We start from the raw sequence: 15,746 nt of genomic DNA, 5'->3' as shown, positions 1-15,746 counted from the left end.
GGGTTTTTAGGTTACTCCTTCATTATACCAAATCCAATAAGATTTGACATTCCTCTTAATGGAATTCATGAATCACGGTGAGACGAGTGTTCTTTCAATAATCAGGGTCATACTAAGTATTCAGAAAATTTAATCGAATATGAAATAACATAATTGAAAAATGACAAAGACATACTAATGGTGTTAGTAAAATTCTACTATTGGAAATGATTTTGTCCAATAGAAATTTTAGCTATTCTTGACAAACCAATAACCGAAATGGAAGAAAACAGGTTTCCTGCCCAACATCTTTCAATTATCGTTAGTTTCGTTATATTTGTATTGCGATTGTATTTTTAGTATGTTTTGTTATTCTCGTCTATCCACCTGAGTTATCGCACTTTTTGAGTGCATGTTTATTATTATATAAGAAAGATGTATTAATTATTTATTCACTGTGTTTTTTAATTTATTTTAATACTACTATCTAATTTTCTCATTTTTTAAGTTAACGTACATAAAAAAAACAAAATTGTCAACGACATATAAATTTAGCTAAATAATATATACATCGTAACTAAAAAACTGTACAATAATTTCCTCTAATTTTATCATTCTCCTTTACCTATATATATTTCTGAAGAAATAAAAAAAATAAAAAGAAAATAAAAAAAATGTGATTCTTAACTCAAAATTATAATTTTTTTTAAAAAATTACAATGTAAATTCGGGTCCCCCCAATCCAAATTTACATTGTGAATAGTAAAGTTGTATATTGGGGTAAATAATGAAAGGGGCTGTATATTTCGGTAATTTTTTGTGTATATTATGGAAAAAATTTCCTAATTTTGCATCGTAAATAATATCCTTATTCGCAGTGGTGTCCACACGGTGATACTTGTTGTCAATCTCACTCTCTCATTACCTCTCATTCGTACGCTCTTGTTCTCTTATTCATCTATCTCACTTGAACTCTCTTTTTGTCTCATTCATCTCTTTTTCTTTGGGTTTGATTAGGGTTCTTTCTAGGTTTAATTTATAATGCTGTTCTCTCTTTCTCATGTTCCTTTTTCTCTCTTTCCCCACTCTTAGGTTATTGTGAATTATATCCCTCACTTGTTTTTCTTAATTAAGCATGCATATTCAAGTTATTTTGTTTTGTGTTTTGCTAGAACATGTATAGAGAATTAATTTATTGGTAATTTTTAAAATTTCATGGTATTATTCTTTATCTTGTAGGTGAATCCTCATTTCTGCATTTTTGAAGTAATTATTGTGTTGCATGGGGTAAAAATGAAAAATTACATTGAAATGTCAAAAAATATTGACCTACGATAACTTTGTCTCAGTGTTTTATGTTTTTCTTTGGGTGTCTTTAATTTCACTAATTTATCTAGTGTGATGATTTTGGATAGTATAATTGTTGCCTATTTTATGACAATAATATAAACTTAAAATTTTATTTAATTTTCTATCATGAAACTTGGATGCTTAATTTTGCTAAACTTAAAAAAAATAAAAAAATTTACCACTGCTATTTATAGAAAAATCACTGCAATTTACCATCCTAACAATGGTAATTTAATCTGACAAAAAAGATTTGATTGAAACATTTTTTGAAATTAAAGGACCTGATTAAAGTTTGTTAAAATATTAAAACCTAATTGAACACTCTATAATAATCACAAGACCAAATTGAATGTTAAGTCAATCCTAAAATCACAATACCCGACCACAAGGTCTTTTTTTTCTCTGTGGCGGCATCATTGGCAATGGTTAAAAGTTAAAACTTCAACACACAGAATCCAGATTCGTCGAGAAAGAGAAAAGAGAAAAGAAGAATGGGCGATTACCATTTCGTGTACAAGGATTTAGAAGGGGCTTCTACTCAATGGGACGATATTCAAAGAAAGCTCGGAAATTTGCCTCCAAAGGCACCCGCTTTCAAGCCCCCACCTTTCACCCCTGCCTCTGATGATCAACCCAAAGACAAAACATGGATCGATTCCAAAACCTCCGAGGAACTCGAAGACCTCGAAGACAACCTCGATGATGATCGCTTCCTCCAAGAATACAGGTTTTGTTCTGCTTCTGTTCTTTTGTCCAAGTTTTTCCTGTTCTGTCACTCGCTAAGAATAATGGGTTGTTTCTTGAATTTGAAGGGTTTTTATTTTGTGGGTCGGTTTTGTTTTTGCCCAAGGTCGTGGGGGATGGATGAATTTTGAATCTTTTCGTGGATTTTTTGGTGGGGTTCTTTGTGTTGTTTTGTAGAGAACAATTGTCCAAAACTTGTATTTGGTTGTTTATTATCTATGTTGTTGAATACAATTTGGTTGATAATTGTTGTGTATTTGAGGTTTTATAGGAACGTTTTATAGCGAGTTAATGCTTAAGAGTCTATTGCCCCTCTTGTTTTTGACCGGTTCATTCTGAATTTGCTTGGAAAGTGGAGGTTATGAGGAAGCAAAATTCGGCATGCGTGTGTGCGTTAATTATACTTGTTCTTAATTGAATCATTTTTCTGTGATAGGAAGAAGAGGCTGGCTGAGATGCAAGAGGCAGCAAAAGTATTGAGGTTTGGATCTGTGATTCCCATTTCGGGATCTGATTTCGTTCGAGAGGTGTCACAAGCTCCATCTGATGTTTGGGTGGTTGTCATCCTATACAAAGAAGGGTATGATTTAGGAGTTTTTTTTATCATCCTAGTTCTATAATTTATTTAGTTTTTTAGTGTCATGTTTCTTGTGTTTTTGTTACAGGATTCCTGAATGTGGGTTGTTGATGCAAAGCATTGAAGAATTGGCACTAAGATATCCTTCAACAAAATTTGTGAAGATAATATCTACTGATTGCATACCGAACTACCCGGATCGGAATCTTCCCACTTTGTTGGTGTACAACAATGGAGCAGTCAAAGGAAATTATGTGGGTTTGCATAGTTTCGGGCGAAGATGCACTCCTGAAGGTATTTATGTCTCAGAATGCAAGCTTCATTGTTTTTGTTCTCTTACTTTGATTTGTGCCACTTTTTAAACTTTGTTTGCCTTTATTTTAGTATGAAAGACATATTGATCCTAAATATTATAAAATTTGTTTTCACAATTCCTTCATGGAATTAAGAGCCTAGCTTTCAGAGGAGTTTCTAACCATAAGTGATACTTTTTTTTATGGCATACTAGAACTAGTTGAAAGATGTTTGTTTCCACTTGAGATTTTGGAACTCAATAATATTTGGAAAAACTTTAGCCTATCTCACTCGGCTGAGACTAATTTTACATAAGAAAGGTCAGCAAGTACATGAAAAGACGGGCAGACTGCAGCCCTCTGCACAGTAGGAGAAGAGTGTAATACAAGGAAGAAACAGAACAGTACAAGCAAAGAAAGATAAGAAAAACATATATAATAAACACATATCTATCTAACATTTCCATTGTGAATAATCCTGATAATGATCCGCCTAATTAGTCAAATTTTGTTTTGGTCTATACCATTTTGACAACATTATTATATTTGGCAGCATTTGGTTAAATTTTTTTGTGACTTTTCTTGTCCTTGAAAGGAGAAGAAGAGAAGTTGAGCCAAACACTTTATATAAAAGCTCTTAACAATATAAGCAGCTTATGTATTGAGAAATCATTAAAAAAAGCTTGTTGGAGGAGCTTATGGTCAGCTTATGCATAGCTTATTTTTGGCAAGACTCTAGTTCGAATCCCATCTCCCTCTTTTTTTCAGATTTCTTTCTAAATTTTAGAAACCTAAACTTCGCAACCATTAGACTCCCACTGCTATGCAAATAACCTCCTAGTTATCGGAGCCCTCTCACCACTGCTCTGTCGTTGTAGTGTGATTCAGACCTATCATACTGAGTTTTCCATGTTTTTTCATGTTGTTGGTTGATTTAACTTACGGGCATCATATTCCATGTCCTTGGTTGGTTTTACACTCTGTTCTCTATCTTTATTGTGCTCTTTAATGGTATTTCTCTTTCACGTTTTGTATATTTGTGGTCTCTTATGCCCTTTCCCTGTCTCTATCCATCTCCATCCTTGGCTTTTGGTAGCCATGTCAGTATCATTAGGACTCCAATGTCTCATACTCTACCCCCCATTCATTGCAGACTTGTTTGGTGTCATTCCACTTGTTTTGAATAATTGGTTTATGATAACCACTATAGAGAAGGAACATGAAGTCCCAGGTACATAAACATTATAGAAAGCAATAAATGAGGGAATATGATGATAAATAGGAGTATCAAGCCTAATTCTTCGACATATTTTTTTTCTTTAGACTTTGAAGAAATTACAGTTCATTAATTCATGGCGAGAAGTATGTCATTTTTTTATGATCATCATGGCAAATATATTTTATGAACATCTTGTTGAATTGCTCTTGTAGAGTAGAATGACTAGCTATAGAAACAAGAAAGATTCTGTGTATAAATGATACATTCTGCGCCAGCAGAGAACAATTCAATTACCTGCTGGAAGCTTTAACAATTTATTTAACTAAGGAAGAAGGTGCTGAATTTGGTTTCCAAAAACTTCTATATACATAGAAATTCACATTTTTTAAGATGTGTCTAGCATTGGTGGGTATGGTATGACGAAAAGCAGGGATATTATACTGCAGAAATATGGATAAAGTTAAGCTGTAAATTCAACTGATTTGTAAGTAGCCGGATGACTCCCTTTCTCAAATAAACAAGTGGGCATCCCAATAAGTCCCAAAATATAAATCTGTGTGGAGGCCCGAATAGATAGAAAATTTGGTAAATATTATACTAGAAGAAAGAGAATTATTGTAAAGGAAGTTGAGGAGAGAGAGAAAGCCTATAACCAGTTATTGAGTTGGTTATGAAAGAGTGGGATAGTGGGTATATATGCTCGGAGAGCTTTCTTAATGCCTTGTGACTTGTGAGGTTTATCACCAAAGGTCATGCTTTATGCTCTGCATTGTTTTTACTTTTTGGTGAGGAAATCAAGAACATAATTGCTAGTGAGGGAGCCAAAAGGAAGGAAAAACATGAAAAGATGGATAAGTGGATGCATAGACTTGATTTATTTGGCTTTGCCAACGCACCTTTAAGCTTTATGTGAAGTTGCAGGCAAGGAGGTTCCTGCAGAGGGTTGTGAGGAATATAGAATGAGGGAGGAAAATGATTTGCTGGCAGGATTGCTCCTTGTTTTTTACAACGGCTTGGAGATCAAGGAAGTGAGACTTATCGAGCATGAAACAGATGAAAAATAGTGATTTATAGTCTCTAATGGCGTGTTTTATTTCCATTTTCAAAAATTGTTTTTAGTTTTCAGAAACTGAAAAGTAGAAAAACTTGTTTGATGGGTAAAAACAATCTTGTCTTTCTCTGTTTATCGTTTCCGGATTGTCTTCCAGAAACTGCTGTTTGGGTTCTGTCCACCCAAGGATTTCACAGCTCATATCTGTCAAATTCACTGTCTTCCTCATATGAACTTATCTGCAATGCAGCTAATGGTATAAATACATTCTGTGAGGCAGCTAAGGGAAAATTTCGGTAGAATGTCTTGACAGAGAATGGAAAGTGCTTATCTGCAAGTCTGCGACGCAGCTCACTGAGCTCCATTTGGATGTTCCTTCTCTGCGTTCTCTCTGCATTTGATGTGAATTCATGCTAGTTCTTTTCTCTCCATCTGCTTGCCATTGAGAAATGAAAAGGGAAAGAAGCATCTCCTGTCTGTTTCTGTTTTTTAGTTTTTAAAACATTTGGTATGGAATTTGGAAAATAAGTGTCAAAGCTTAAGTGACTTTAGATGATAAATTGATTGATAGGTTAAGTAGAATTGTTTCAAAACACAGTTTGTTAAATAAAAAAATAAAAACTGAGAAGAGAAGCAAACATACCCTAAGTTTTTCTTTTCTTTGTTTGTAATTGTATGAAAGAACTTTACCAATATGGTAATGGCTAGTGATCAAGATCAATTTAGAGATGGAGACATGTCTGTTTCCTTATTTCTTGATTAAACTCTTCCAATATTAACATTATTGCAATTTTTTTTTACTTGTTTTAAATTAAAAGTTTTAAATTTGTATTTCAGTATTTTTACTATCATTAAAATAAGTTTATGTAAATTCAATTAATTTTACACTATTATTTATTTATAAATAAATGTACTTTTTCATTGGATCAGATAATCAGTTTTAAACAAAACTAAGTTCTTTATTTTTTTTTAACCAAACAAGTTTTATCTTAAAAGAAACTTTTAATTTTTTTAAAAAAGAAGCAAACAAACAACTATTTTTTTTAAGTTCTTATTTTTAGCTTCAAATTAAAAATTAAAAAAATAGCTTTCAAGTAATAAAAGAAGTAGGCCAAAAATACTCTAAATACAATATTATACTCAATGTTGGACTATGTTAGTTTTTGGCTCTTCTAGCCTCCATGCCTCTTGACATGTAAATGGAAAAAAAATGTAACCATCTCATTGCTGCCCTGCTAATCAAACTTGTAACTATTCCATGTCTAATTTTCTATGCGTAAAGTTTATAAGATCAGAAGCAGTGTAGCCATTGTTAATTTTTCCCTTATTTAGCTGAACTTGTGCCCCTTAATTAGATTTGTTCATCTCTCATGGCAATCCTTCCCTTACCTTTTTAATTTCTTACAAAGTTGCGTAGTAGTAATAGTAATACTTTTCTAAACCTGTTCCCTTGTTTTCTAATACATTGAATTCTTTGCATGTTCTGGAATATCAGGTGTTGCATTAGTGTTGTGCCAATCAGATCCTGTACTTAATGATGGCCATAATGGAAATGAGGCTATCATTGAAGGAGTCCGCAAACGGTTTATAGAGAAAGTTGTTGCTGATCATGAAGAGGGTGGTGATGATGATTACTCTAGCGATTAACATTTTTTCTTGTATTTGTTGTGTTGCTTTCTTTGGAGGGGGTATGCTTTTCTAACTTTCTTTTGGTCTCACTTTTATAATTTTGCCTAAAAAAAAGAGTAACGGATCTGTTATTAAATACTTAAATTATGCGTGTTGTAGGCTTTTCTTGTTCCTAGTAATTAGATGGTTTTATCAGGTATTATGTGTATCAAAGTGATTTTATGTTTTTTTTTTGTATTTTTTATTATATGATTTGTATTGTAATAACAAACATATGAATATGTAACCTTTGTGTGATGATTAGAACGCTCTAATCAACTAGTCTAATAAATTTTGTAATAATTAATTTTGATTTAATAATATTTTTTTACGTATATAAATTTTAAATAAAAATAATTAATTTAATAAAAATTTAGGTGATACTGATTGGTCGTATAGGCTAAGAATCATTAATTCATATAATTTATACGAATTGATATAATTCATACGGATTATCGATTTATATTTCATATACATAAGTGTATTTTTGGGTGTGGAAAGAAAATCTTAACAAAGATACATTTATCATGTTTTTTTGGGCCCTCAATTTAAGTTAGTTGGCACAAAATCGATCTAGCCTGAATGCCTTGTTCTTGGGACATGCTAGGTGTATCCAGCAATATTGTTGGTGCACCTAACAATTTTATGAAATGATAAAAATGCCCTTAAGTTAAAATTTAAAAAGAAAACGCGCTTGCCTTTGTTTTCTTCCCCACCTTTATGCCTTCTTTCTTCTTGCTTCGTTTCTTCTTCCTCCGCACCTTCCATTTGTCATTGTTGCGTTGTTGCGAAGCTTTCGTGGGGCCGTTGTTGTGTTTCTGTCGTCGAGGTTAGTAATCCCTATCTCCCTTCCTCTCATAGGTTAACTGTTTAGTTAGTTTAGGAGATGATGACTTTAAGGTAGAAGACCTGAAAATCGCCTAAAAATGGCGAAGAGCAACCATTCCGACATTATCGACAGAAGTTCTTCCGGTAGCTTCTCCGGAAGAAGGGTATTCCGGTAGAAGAAAAGTTCTTCCGGAGACGCTATCGGAACAAGTTCTTTTGATATCTTTACCGGAAGAACATTCTTCTGGTAGAACGCTTTGTTGTATTGGAAGAAGGTTCTTCCGATAAAGCTACCGGAAGAACTTTCCGGAAGAAGGTTCTTCCGGTAGAACAAAAGATTCTTCCGGTGAAGTTACCGGAACAAGGTTCTTCCGGAGAAGCTACCGGAATCGAAACAAGTTTTTCTGGTACAACAAAACGTTCTACCGGAAGAACTTGGTCTGATAGCTTCTCCGAAAGAACCTTCTTCTGGTGTAACAAAACGTTCTACCGAAGGAAAGTTCTTTCGGTAAAACTACCGAAAGAACTTGTTCCGGTAGCTTCTCCGGAAGAAAATTCTTTCGGCATAACAAAACGTTCTACCGAAAGAAGGTTCTTCCGGGAGAAGGAATAATTTTTTCCGAACTTAGTTTTGCTTTTCTTGTTTTATATAAATAAAGTTATTTTTTTAATATAAATTTTGATTTATAATAATTCAAATATTTATGATTTCATGGTGGTAAGTTAAAAAAATTAATTAAATATTATATATTAGGTTAAAATTTTGTTTTTTTGTATTTGCATAAAAAATTTGGTATTAGGGTTAGGACCTAGTTGAGTGTAAGATATATGTTTAGTGGGTGAGTGTGTAAGGTTTAGTTTAGGGTAGTCAACAATGCTTAGGGTAGTGTGACTAGGGGTTATAACGTAAGGCTGAAGATTTATGTAAATATATGTAGGTTTTTAATTATATGAATAGTTTATTTGACCCAAAAAAATACGTGTTCTTCATGATTTGCAGATCATGGTTAGAACACGAGGTTTAGGTCGTGCTTTAGCTAGGATTATAGGCAGAGGTAGACAGGATGAGCATGATGCAGTCGATGTTCCCCAGAGGCGTAGGCCTATTGCATCAGCCCGTAGGTGACGAGTACATATTACGGTTGATGAGGGTGTTCCTCAGGTGACTGAGGATGTTCCTTATATGGCGGAGGATGTTCCTCAGGTGACTGAGGATGTCCCTCATATGACTGACGATGTTGTTCAGAGGAGTGAAGATGTGCCTCAGATGACTGCGGACATAGATGCGACTGTTGCAAAGGACTTAGGTGCTGATGGTGCTGAGGGGTCACATGCTGATGAAGGATTCCCTGGTGGGTCCCGTGACCCATCAGTTCTGACTTCATTTGCGGAGCATGTCGCACATGCCATTTGGACTGGACAGGTATTATAATTTCTTACTTTTTTCTTCTTGATTTGTTTGTCATTAAATTTTTTTTATATTTGTGTATTTCGAATGATTTGTACTTCAATTCAGGAGCGTCTTGAGTTGAAGTTGGTGTCGCACGTGAGGAAGGTGGAGTTAATTGGGAGGTCAGTGCCTGCGATTGAAGGGCTGGTTGTCGCCACAAGATTAAGTCCATTGATTGAGTGTTTAGTTGTAACCGACGATCCTAAACTTATATCCACATTTGTGGAGAGGTGGCACAGGGAGATCAACACCTTCCACCTTCCAGTAGGAGAGTTGACGATCACACTAGATGATGTGTCGACACTCCTCCATCTCCCTATCGGTGGTGCCTTCCACAGCTTCGAGGCTCTTTCCGTGGACAAGGCGGTATTTTTGTTGATGGAGTTGCTCGAGGTGTCTGGTGAGGAGGCTAGAGCCGAGACAGTATGAGCGCGTGGGGCATATGTACACCTCTCATGGGTTCGGGAGATCTATGAGATGAGATGCCAGACACGACGATATAGCAGCTCGTGCTTATCTCCTGCACCTGGTTGGTTGCACTCTTTTTTCTAACAAGAGTGCAACAAATGTTCATGTGGTGCATCTAGAGGCTTTTCGCGACCTGGGTCAGAGTGGGGGCTATGCCTGGGGAGCTGCGGCCCTGGTTCATATGTATGACCAATTAGATGAAACTTCTAGGACCACAACACGACAGATTGGGGGGTACCTTACTTTATTACAGGTAAATTTTGTGTTGTTAATATGTTACATTGGATTATGATCTAAACATGTTTTTATGTTATGTTAACCTAATTTTTTTTTGTAGTGCTGGATCTATGAGAATTTTCCGAGTGTGCATCAGTGTGTCACCAATGATGCGTATGAGGAGACGTCCCCTCGTGCCTCCCGGTGGCTGACGATGAAGGCTCATAGGAAGGGAATTACAGGAGCATCGTATCGTGTACGTTGTGATGCTTTGACGGTCACAGACGTGTGTTGGTTGCCTTACAGTGACCATCGAGGGGTTAGGGGGTTTGAGCTGATTTTATCGTTCCAAGGTCAGCTGAGATGGGGTCCTACGGTGGTCACAATTCGACCGGAGAAAGTGCTACACCAATTTGGGTACATTCAGAGCATCCCTCCACCGTCTGTTAGCGCTTCGTTCTCATATGATGATATAGATGACAGGTGGATCCATTTCTCGGACCACGTAGTAGTTGTGGGTGACCTTTGTGTAGTGTCTGGGCAGGTATATGCGGATTACATGGAATGGTTTTTCTAGATATCTCACCTATTCATGATACCGACCCAGACAAGTGACCAACCCAGACATGCACCTGCCCCAGACCATGAGGACTACATGCAACCGGACATCCCACAGGTTCCAGTGGCATTTGACCCCCCTCGACATGCAATGGTAAGATTGTTTGCGTGTTTAATGTTTGATGAATTGTTATTTATTTTAAATTTTGTAATAAATGTTTTTTATGACTGTCACAAGATGATTACGAAGGCTATGAGGCGATCGCAGAAAGGTTGAAGCATGTGCTCAACCTTAGGATGGTCACTGCAGGAACAAAGTTACATGATATCATGCAAGATTTCCTGAGATCGCCAGGGGGGTGCCAACGCAGATGGAAGTGTTAGGGCTCGACAAAGATGGCGCACGGAGCATTGGTGATGTTTTTTATGTTTTGTAGTTGACATCATTTTTTGTATTTGTTACACTTTTTTGTTTAATATAGTTTTCTTTACTATTTTTGCACTCTATGTGACACATCGATTCCGATTCCGAAAATGATGACTTTCCTTCATAAGAATGAGATTAAAATTATAAATTTTCAAAAATAAGATAGCTAAATGTTTATGTTTTAAAGTAACATAGCTAAATTTTTAAAAAAATAGGATTTGGAGCCTTCACACATGTTCAAGTATCCATGTTCGGGGTATTTTTTAAAATTATGCGCGAGTCGCCGACGATATTCGAGGGGCGCTATTTCTCATTTTTGAACGTTAAAGAAGCAATAAAAATTATATCGTCAGCCGGTTCCACCGAGTAACACCTCAAAAAACAAGCATGAAATTAAAAAAAAATAGGATTTGGAGCCTTCACACATGTTCAAGTACCCATGTTCGAGATTTTTTTAAAATTATGCGCGAGTCGCATAGGACATTCGAGGGGCTCTATTTCTCATGTTTGGATGTCAAAGAAGCCAAAAAAAATAATATCGTCAGCCGGTTCCACCGAATAACACCTCAAAAAATAAGCACGAAATTAAAAAAAATAGGATTTGGAGCCTTCACACATATTCAAGCACACCTGTTCGGGGCTTTCTTAAAATTATGCGCGAGTCGCCTAAGATATTCGAGGGGCGCTATTTCTCATGTTTGGACGTCAAAGAAGCCAAAAAAAATAATATCGTCAGCCGGTTCCACCGAATAACACCTTAAAAAACAAGCACGAAATTACAAAAAATAGGATTAGGAGCCTTCACACATGTTCAAGTATCCATGTTTGGGGTTTTTTTTTTAAATTATGCGCGAGTCGCCTAAGATATTCGAGGGGAACTATTTCTCATGTTTGAACATCAAAGAAGCCAAAAAAAATAATATCGTCAGCCGGGTCCACCTAGTAACACCTCAAAAAACAAGCATGAAATTAAAAAAAATAGGATTTGGAGCCATCACACATGTTAAAGTACCCATGTTCGAGATTTTTTTAAAATTATGCGCGAGTCGCTTAGGACATTCGAGGGGCTCTATTTCTCATGTTTGGACATCAAAGAAGCCAAAGAAAACAATATCATCAGCCGGTTCCACCGAATAACATCTGAAAAAATAAGCATGAAATTAAAAAAAAAAAGGATTTGGAGTCTTCACACATGTTCAAGTACCCCTGTTCGGGGTTTTATTAAAATTATGCACGAGTCGCCTAAGACATTTGAGAGACACTATTTCTCATGTTTGGACATGAAAGAAGCGAAAAAAAAATAATATCGTTAGCCGGTTCCGCCTAATAACACCTCAAAAAACAAGCACGAAATTAAAAAAAATAGGATTTGGAGCCTTCACACATGTTCAAATATTCATGTTCAGGGTTTTTTTAAAATTATGCGTGAGTCACCTAAGATATTCGAGGGGCGCTATTTCTCATGTTTGAACGTCAAAGAAGCCAAAAAAAATAATATCGTCAGCCGGTTCCATCGAGTAACACCTCAAAAAACAAGCATGAAATTAAAAAAAAATGGATTTGGAGCTTTCACACATGTTCAGGTACCCATGTTCGAGATTTTTGTAAAATTACGCGCGAGTCGCCTAGGACATTCGAGGGGCGATATTTCACATGTTTGGATGTCAAAGAAGCCAAAAAAAAATAATATCGTCAGTCGGTTCCACCGAATAACACCTCAAAAAATAAGTACGAAATTAAAAAAAAAAGATTTGGAGCCTTCACACATGTTCAAGTAACCTTGTTCGGGATTTTTTTAAAAATTATGCGCGAGTCGCTGAAGACATTTGAGGGGAGCTATTTCTCATGTTTGGATGTCAAAGAAGCCAAAAATAATAATATCGTCAGCCGGTTCAACTGAATAACACCTAAAAAAAAAAGCACGAAATTAAAAAAAAAATTGGAGCCTTCACACATGTTCAAGTACCCAAGTTCGGGGGTTTTTTAAAATTATGCGTGAGTCGTCTAAGACATTCGAGGGGCGCTAATTCTTATGTTTGGACGTCGAAGAAGCAAAAAAAAATAATATCGTCAGCTGGTTCCACTGAATAACACCTCAAAAAACAAGTACGAAATTAAAAAAAAAGGATTTGGAGCCTTCACACATGTTCAAGTACCCATGTTCGGGGTTTTTTTTTTAAATTATGAGCGAGTTGCCTAAGACAATCGAGGGGCGCTATTTCTCATGTTTGGACGTCAAAGAAGCAAAAAAAAAATATCGTTAGCCGGTTCCACCGAATAACACCTCAAAAAATAAGCACGAAATTAAAAAAAAAAAAAGGATTTGGAGCCTTCACACATGTTCAAGTACCCATGTTTGGGGTTTTTTTAAAATTATGCGCAAGTCACCTAAGACATTCGAGGGACGTTATTTCTCATGTTTGGACGTCAAAGAAGCAAAAAAAAAATAATATCGTCGGCCGGTTCACCCGAATAACACCTCAAAAAATAAGCACAAAATTAAAAAAAAGTATTTGGAGCCTTCACACATGTTCGAGTTACAATGTTTGGGGTTTTTTTAAAATTATGCGCGAGTTGCCTAAGACATTATAGGGGTGCTATTTCTCATGTTTGGACATCAAAGAAGCAAAAAAAAATAATATTGTCAGCTGGTTCTACCGAATAACACCTCAAAAAACAATCACGAAATTAAAAAAAATAAGATTTGGAGCCTTCACACATGTTCAAGTACCCATGTTCAGATTTTTTGTAAAATTATGTGCGAGTTGCCCAAGACATTCGAAGGGCGGTATATCTCATTTTGGACGTTCGAGAAGCCAAAAAAAAATAATATCGTCAGCCGGTTCCATCGAATAATACCTCAAAAAATAAGCACGAAATTAAAAAAAAAATAGGATTTTGAACCTTCACACATGTTCAAGTACTCATGTTCGGTGGCTTTTTAAAATTATGCGAGAGTCGCCTAAGACATTCGAGGGGCGCTATTTCTCATGTTTGGACATCAAAGAAGCAAAAAAAAATAATATCGTCTGCCGGTTCAACTGAATAACACCTCAAAACATAAGCACGATATTTAAAAAAATAGGATTTGGAGCCTTCAGACATGTTCAAGTACCCATGTTCGGGGTTTTTTTAAAATTATGCGCGAGTTGCCTAAGACATTCAAGGGGCGCTATTTCTCATATTTGGACATTAAAGAAGCAAAAAAAATAATATCGTCAGCCGTTTCCACCGAATAACACCTCAAAAAACAAGCACGAAATTAAAAAAAAATAGGATTTGGAGCCTTCACACATGTTTAAGTACCCATGTTTGGGGTTTTTTAAAAGTTATGCGCGAGTCGCCTAAGACATTCGAGGGGCGTTATTTCTCATGTTTGGACGTGAAAGAAGCCAAAAAAAATAATATCGTCAGCCGGTTCCACTGAATAACACCTCAAAAAACAAGCACGAAATTAAAAAAAAAAGATTTCGAGCCTTCACACATGTTCAAGTACCTGTGTTCGGGGTTTTTATAAAATTATGCGTGAGTTGCCTAAGACATTTGAGGGGCGCTATTTCTTATGTTTGGAAGTCAAAGAAGCAAAAAAATAATAATATCGTCAGCCGGTTCCACCGAATAACATCTCAAAAAATAAGCACGAAATTTAAAAAAATAGGATTTGGAGCCTTCGCACATGTTCAAGTATCCATGTTCGGGGTTTTTTTTTAAAACTATGCGCGAGTCGCCTAAGACATTTGAGGGGCACTATTTCTCATGTTTGGACGTCAAAGAAGCGAAAAAAAATAATATCTTCAGCCGGTTCCACCGAATAACACCTCGAAAAATACGCACGAAATTAAAAAAAAATAGGATTTGGAGCATTCACACATGTTCAAATATTCATGTTCGGGGTTTTTTAAAAATTATGCGCGAGTCGCCTATGATATTTGACGAGCGCTATTTCTCATGTTTGAACGTCAAGGAAGCAAAAAAAAAATAATATCGTCAGCTGGTTCCACCGAGTAACACCTCAAAAAAAGGCATGAAATTAAAAAAAAAAATAGGATTTGGAGCTTTCGCACATGTTTAAGTACCCATGTTCGGGATTTTTATAAAATTGCGCGCGAGTCGCCTAGGACATTCGAGGGGCGCTATTTCTCATGCTTGGATGCCAATGAAGCCAAAAAAAAATAATATCGTCAGTCGATTCCACTGAATAACACCTCAAAAAATAAGCACGAAATTAAAAAAAAAAAGTGATTTGGAGCCTTCACACATGTTCATGTACCCTTGTTCGGGATTTTTTTAAAATTATGCACGAGTCGCCTAAGACATTTGAGGGGAGCAATTTTTCATGTTTGGACGTCAAAGAAGCCAAAAATAATAATATCGTCAGCCGGTTCCACCGAATAACACCTCGAAAAACAAGCACGAAATTAAAAAAATAGGATTTGGAGCCTTCACACATGTTCAAGTACCCATGTTCGGGGGTTTTTTTAAAATTATGCGCGAGTCGCCTAAGACATTCGAGGGGTGCTATTTCTCATGTTTATACGTCAAAGAAGCCAATAAAAATAATATCGTCAGCCGGTTCCATCGAATAACACCTCAAAAAAAAAGCACGAAATTAAAATAAAAGGATTTGGAGCCTTCACACATGTTCAAGTACCCATTTTCGGGGTTTTTTAAAATTATGCGCGAGTTGCTTAAGACATTCGAGGGGCGCTATTTCTCATGTTTGGACATCAAAGAAGCCAAAAAAAATTAATATTGTCAACTGGTTCCACCGAATAACACCTCAAAAAACAAGCACGAAATTAAAAAAAAAAAAGGATTTGGAGCCTTCACACATGTTCAAGTACCCATGTTCGGGTTTTTTTTTAAATTATGCGCGAGTTGCCCAAGACATTCAAGGGGCGGTATTTCTCATGTTTGG

The 15,746-nt window shown here is 36.0% G+C and overlaps 3 protein-coding genes across 4 annotated transcripts; all 3 read left to right on the top strand.

The window, feature by feature from the left end:
• Window positions 1-1,681: 1,681 nt before the first annotated feature.
• Window positions 1,682-7,199, top strand: LOC114380471 (phosducin-like protein 3). Of its 2 annotated transcripts, none has more exons than XM_028339548.1 (4): window positions 1,682-2,056; window positions 2,510-2,653; window positions 2,739-2,944; window positions 5,464-5,977. In XM_028339548.1, exons 1-4 carry the CDS (start codon window positions 1,821-1,823, stop codon window positions 5,511-5,513), a joined length of 636 nt encoding a protein of 211 aa, XP_028195349.1. In that variant the 5' UTR covers window positions 1,682-1,820; the 3' UTR covers window positions 5,514-5,977. The 2 variants fall into 2 exon arrangements, with proteins under 2 accessions (XP_028195349.1, XP_028195348.1); XM_028339547.1 differs by lacking the exon at window positions 5,464-5,977 and adding an exon at window positions 6,709-7,199 and having other exon boundaries at window positions 1,684-2,056.
• Window positions 7,200-8,432: 1,233 nt separating this feature from the next.
• Window positions 8,433-10,956, top strand: LOC114379617 (protein MAIN-LIKE 1-like). The gene is made up of 4 exons (XM_028338303.1): window positions 8,433-9,132; window positions 9,226-9,880; window positions 9,965-10,555; window positions 10,640-10,956. Exons 1-2 carry the CDS (start codon window positions 8,893-8,895, stop codon window positions 9,586-9,588), a joined length of 603 nt encoding a protein of 200 aa, XP_028194104.1. The 5' UTR covers window positions 8,433-8,892; the 3' UTR covers window positions 9,589-9,880; window positions 9,965-10,555; window positions 10,640-10,956.
• On the top strand, window positions 9,615-10,420 carry LOC114379058 (protein MAINTENANCE OF MERISTEMS-like). The gene is made up of 3 exons (XM_028337610.1): window positions 9,615-9,618; window positions 9,747-9,880; window positions 9,965-10,420. Exons 1-3 carry the CDS (start codon window positions 9,615-9,617, stop codon window positions 10,418-10,420), a joined length of 594 nt encoding a protein of 197 aa, XP_028193411.1.
• Window positions 10,957-15,746: the final 4,790 nt, after the last annotated feature.

Source organism: Glycine soja, chromosome 12, assembly GCF_004193775.1.
Source record: "Glycine soja cultivar W05 chromosome 12, ASM419377v2, whole genome shotgun sequence".
NCBI classification, from domain to species: domain Eukaryota; kingdom Viridiplantae; phylum Streptophyta; class Magnoliopsida; order Fabales; family Fabaceae; genus Glycine; species Glycine soja.
This window is presented reverse-complemented; position numbering and strand designations above follow the sequence as displayed.

Bases quoted from the DNA above. Each gene is read 5' to 3' on its own strand.
- LOC114380471 (XM_028339547.1), top strand. From the start codon at position 1,821: ATGGGCGATTACCATTTCGTGTACAAGGATTTAGAAGGGGCTTCTACT. The intron at 2,057-2,509 runs GTTTTGTTCTGC...TTTCTGTGATAG, and splicing joins CGCTTCCTCCAAGAATACAG to GAAGAAGAGGCTGGCTGAGA. The intron at 2,945-6,708 runs GTATTTATGTCT...CTGGAATATCAG, and splicing joins GCGAAGATGCACTCCTGAAG to GTGTTGCATTAGTGTTGTGC.
- LOC114379617 (XM_028338303.1), top strand. From the start codon at position 8,893: ATGGCGGAGGATGTTCCTCAGGTGACTGAGGATGTCCCTCATATGACT. The intron at 9,133-9,225 runs GTATTATAATTT...ACTTCAATTCAG, and splicing joins ATGCCATTTGGACTGGACAG to GAGCGTCTTGAGTTGAAGTT.
- LOC114379058 (XM_028337610.1), top strand. The intron at 9,881-9,964 runs GTAAATTTTGTG...TTTTTTTTGTAG, and splicing joins GGTACCTTACTTTATTACAG to TGCTGGATCTATGAGAATTT.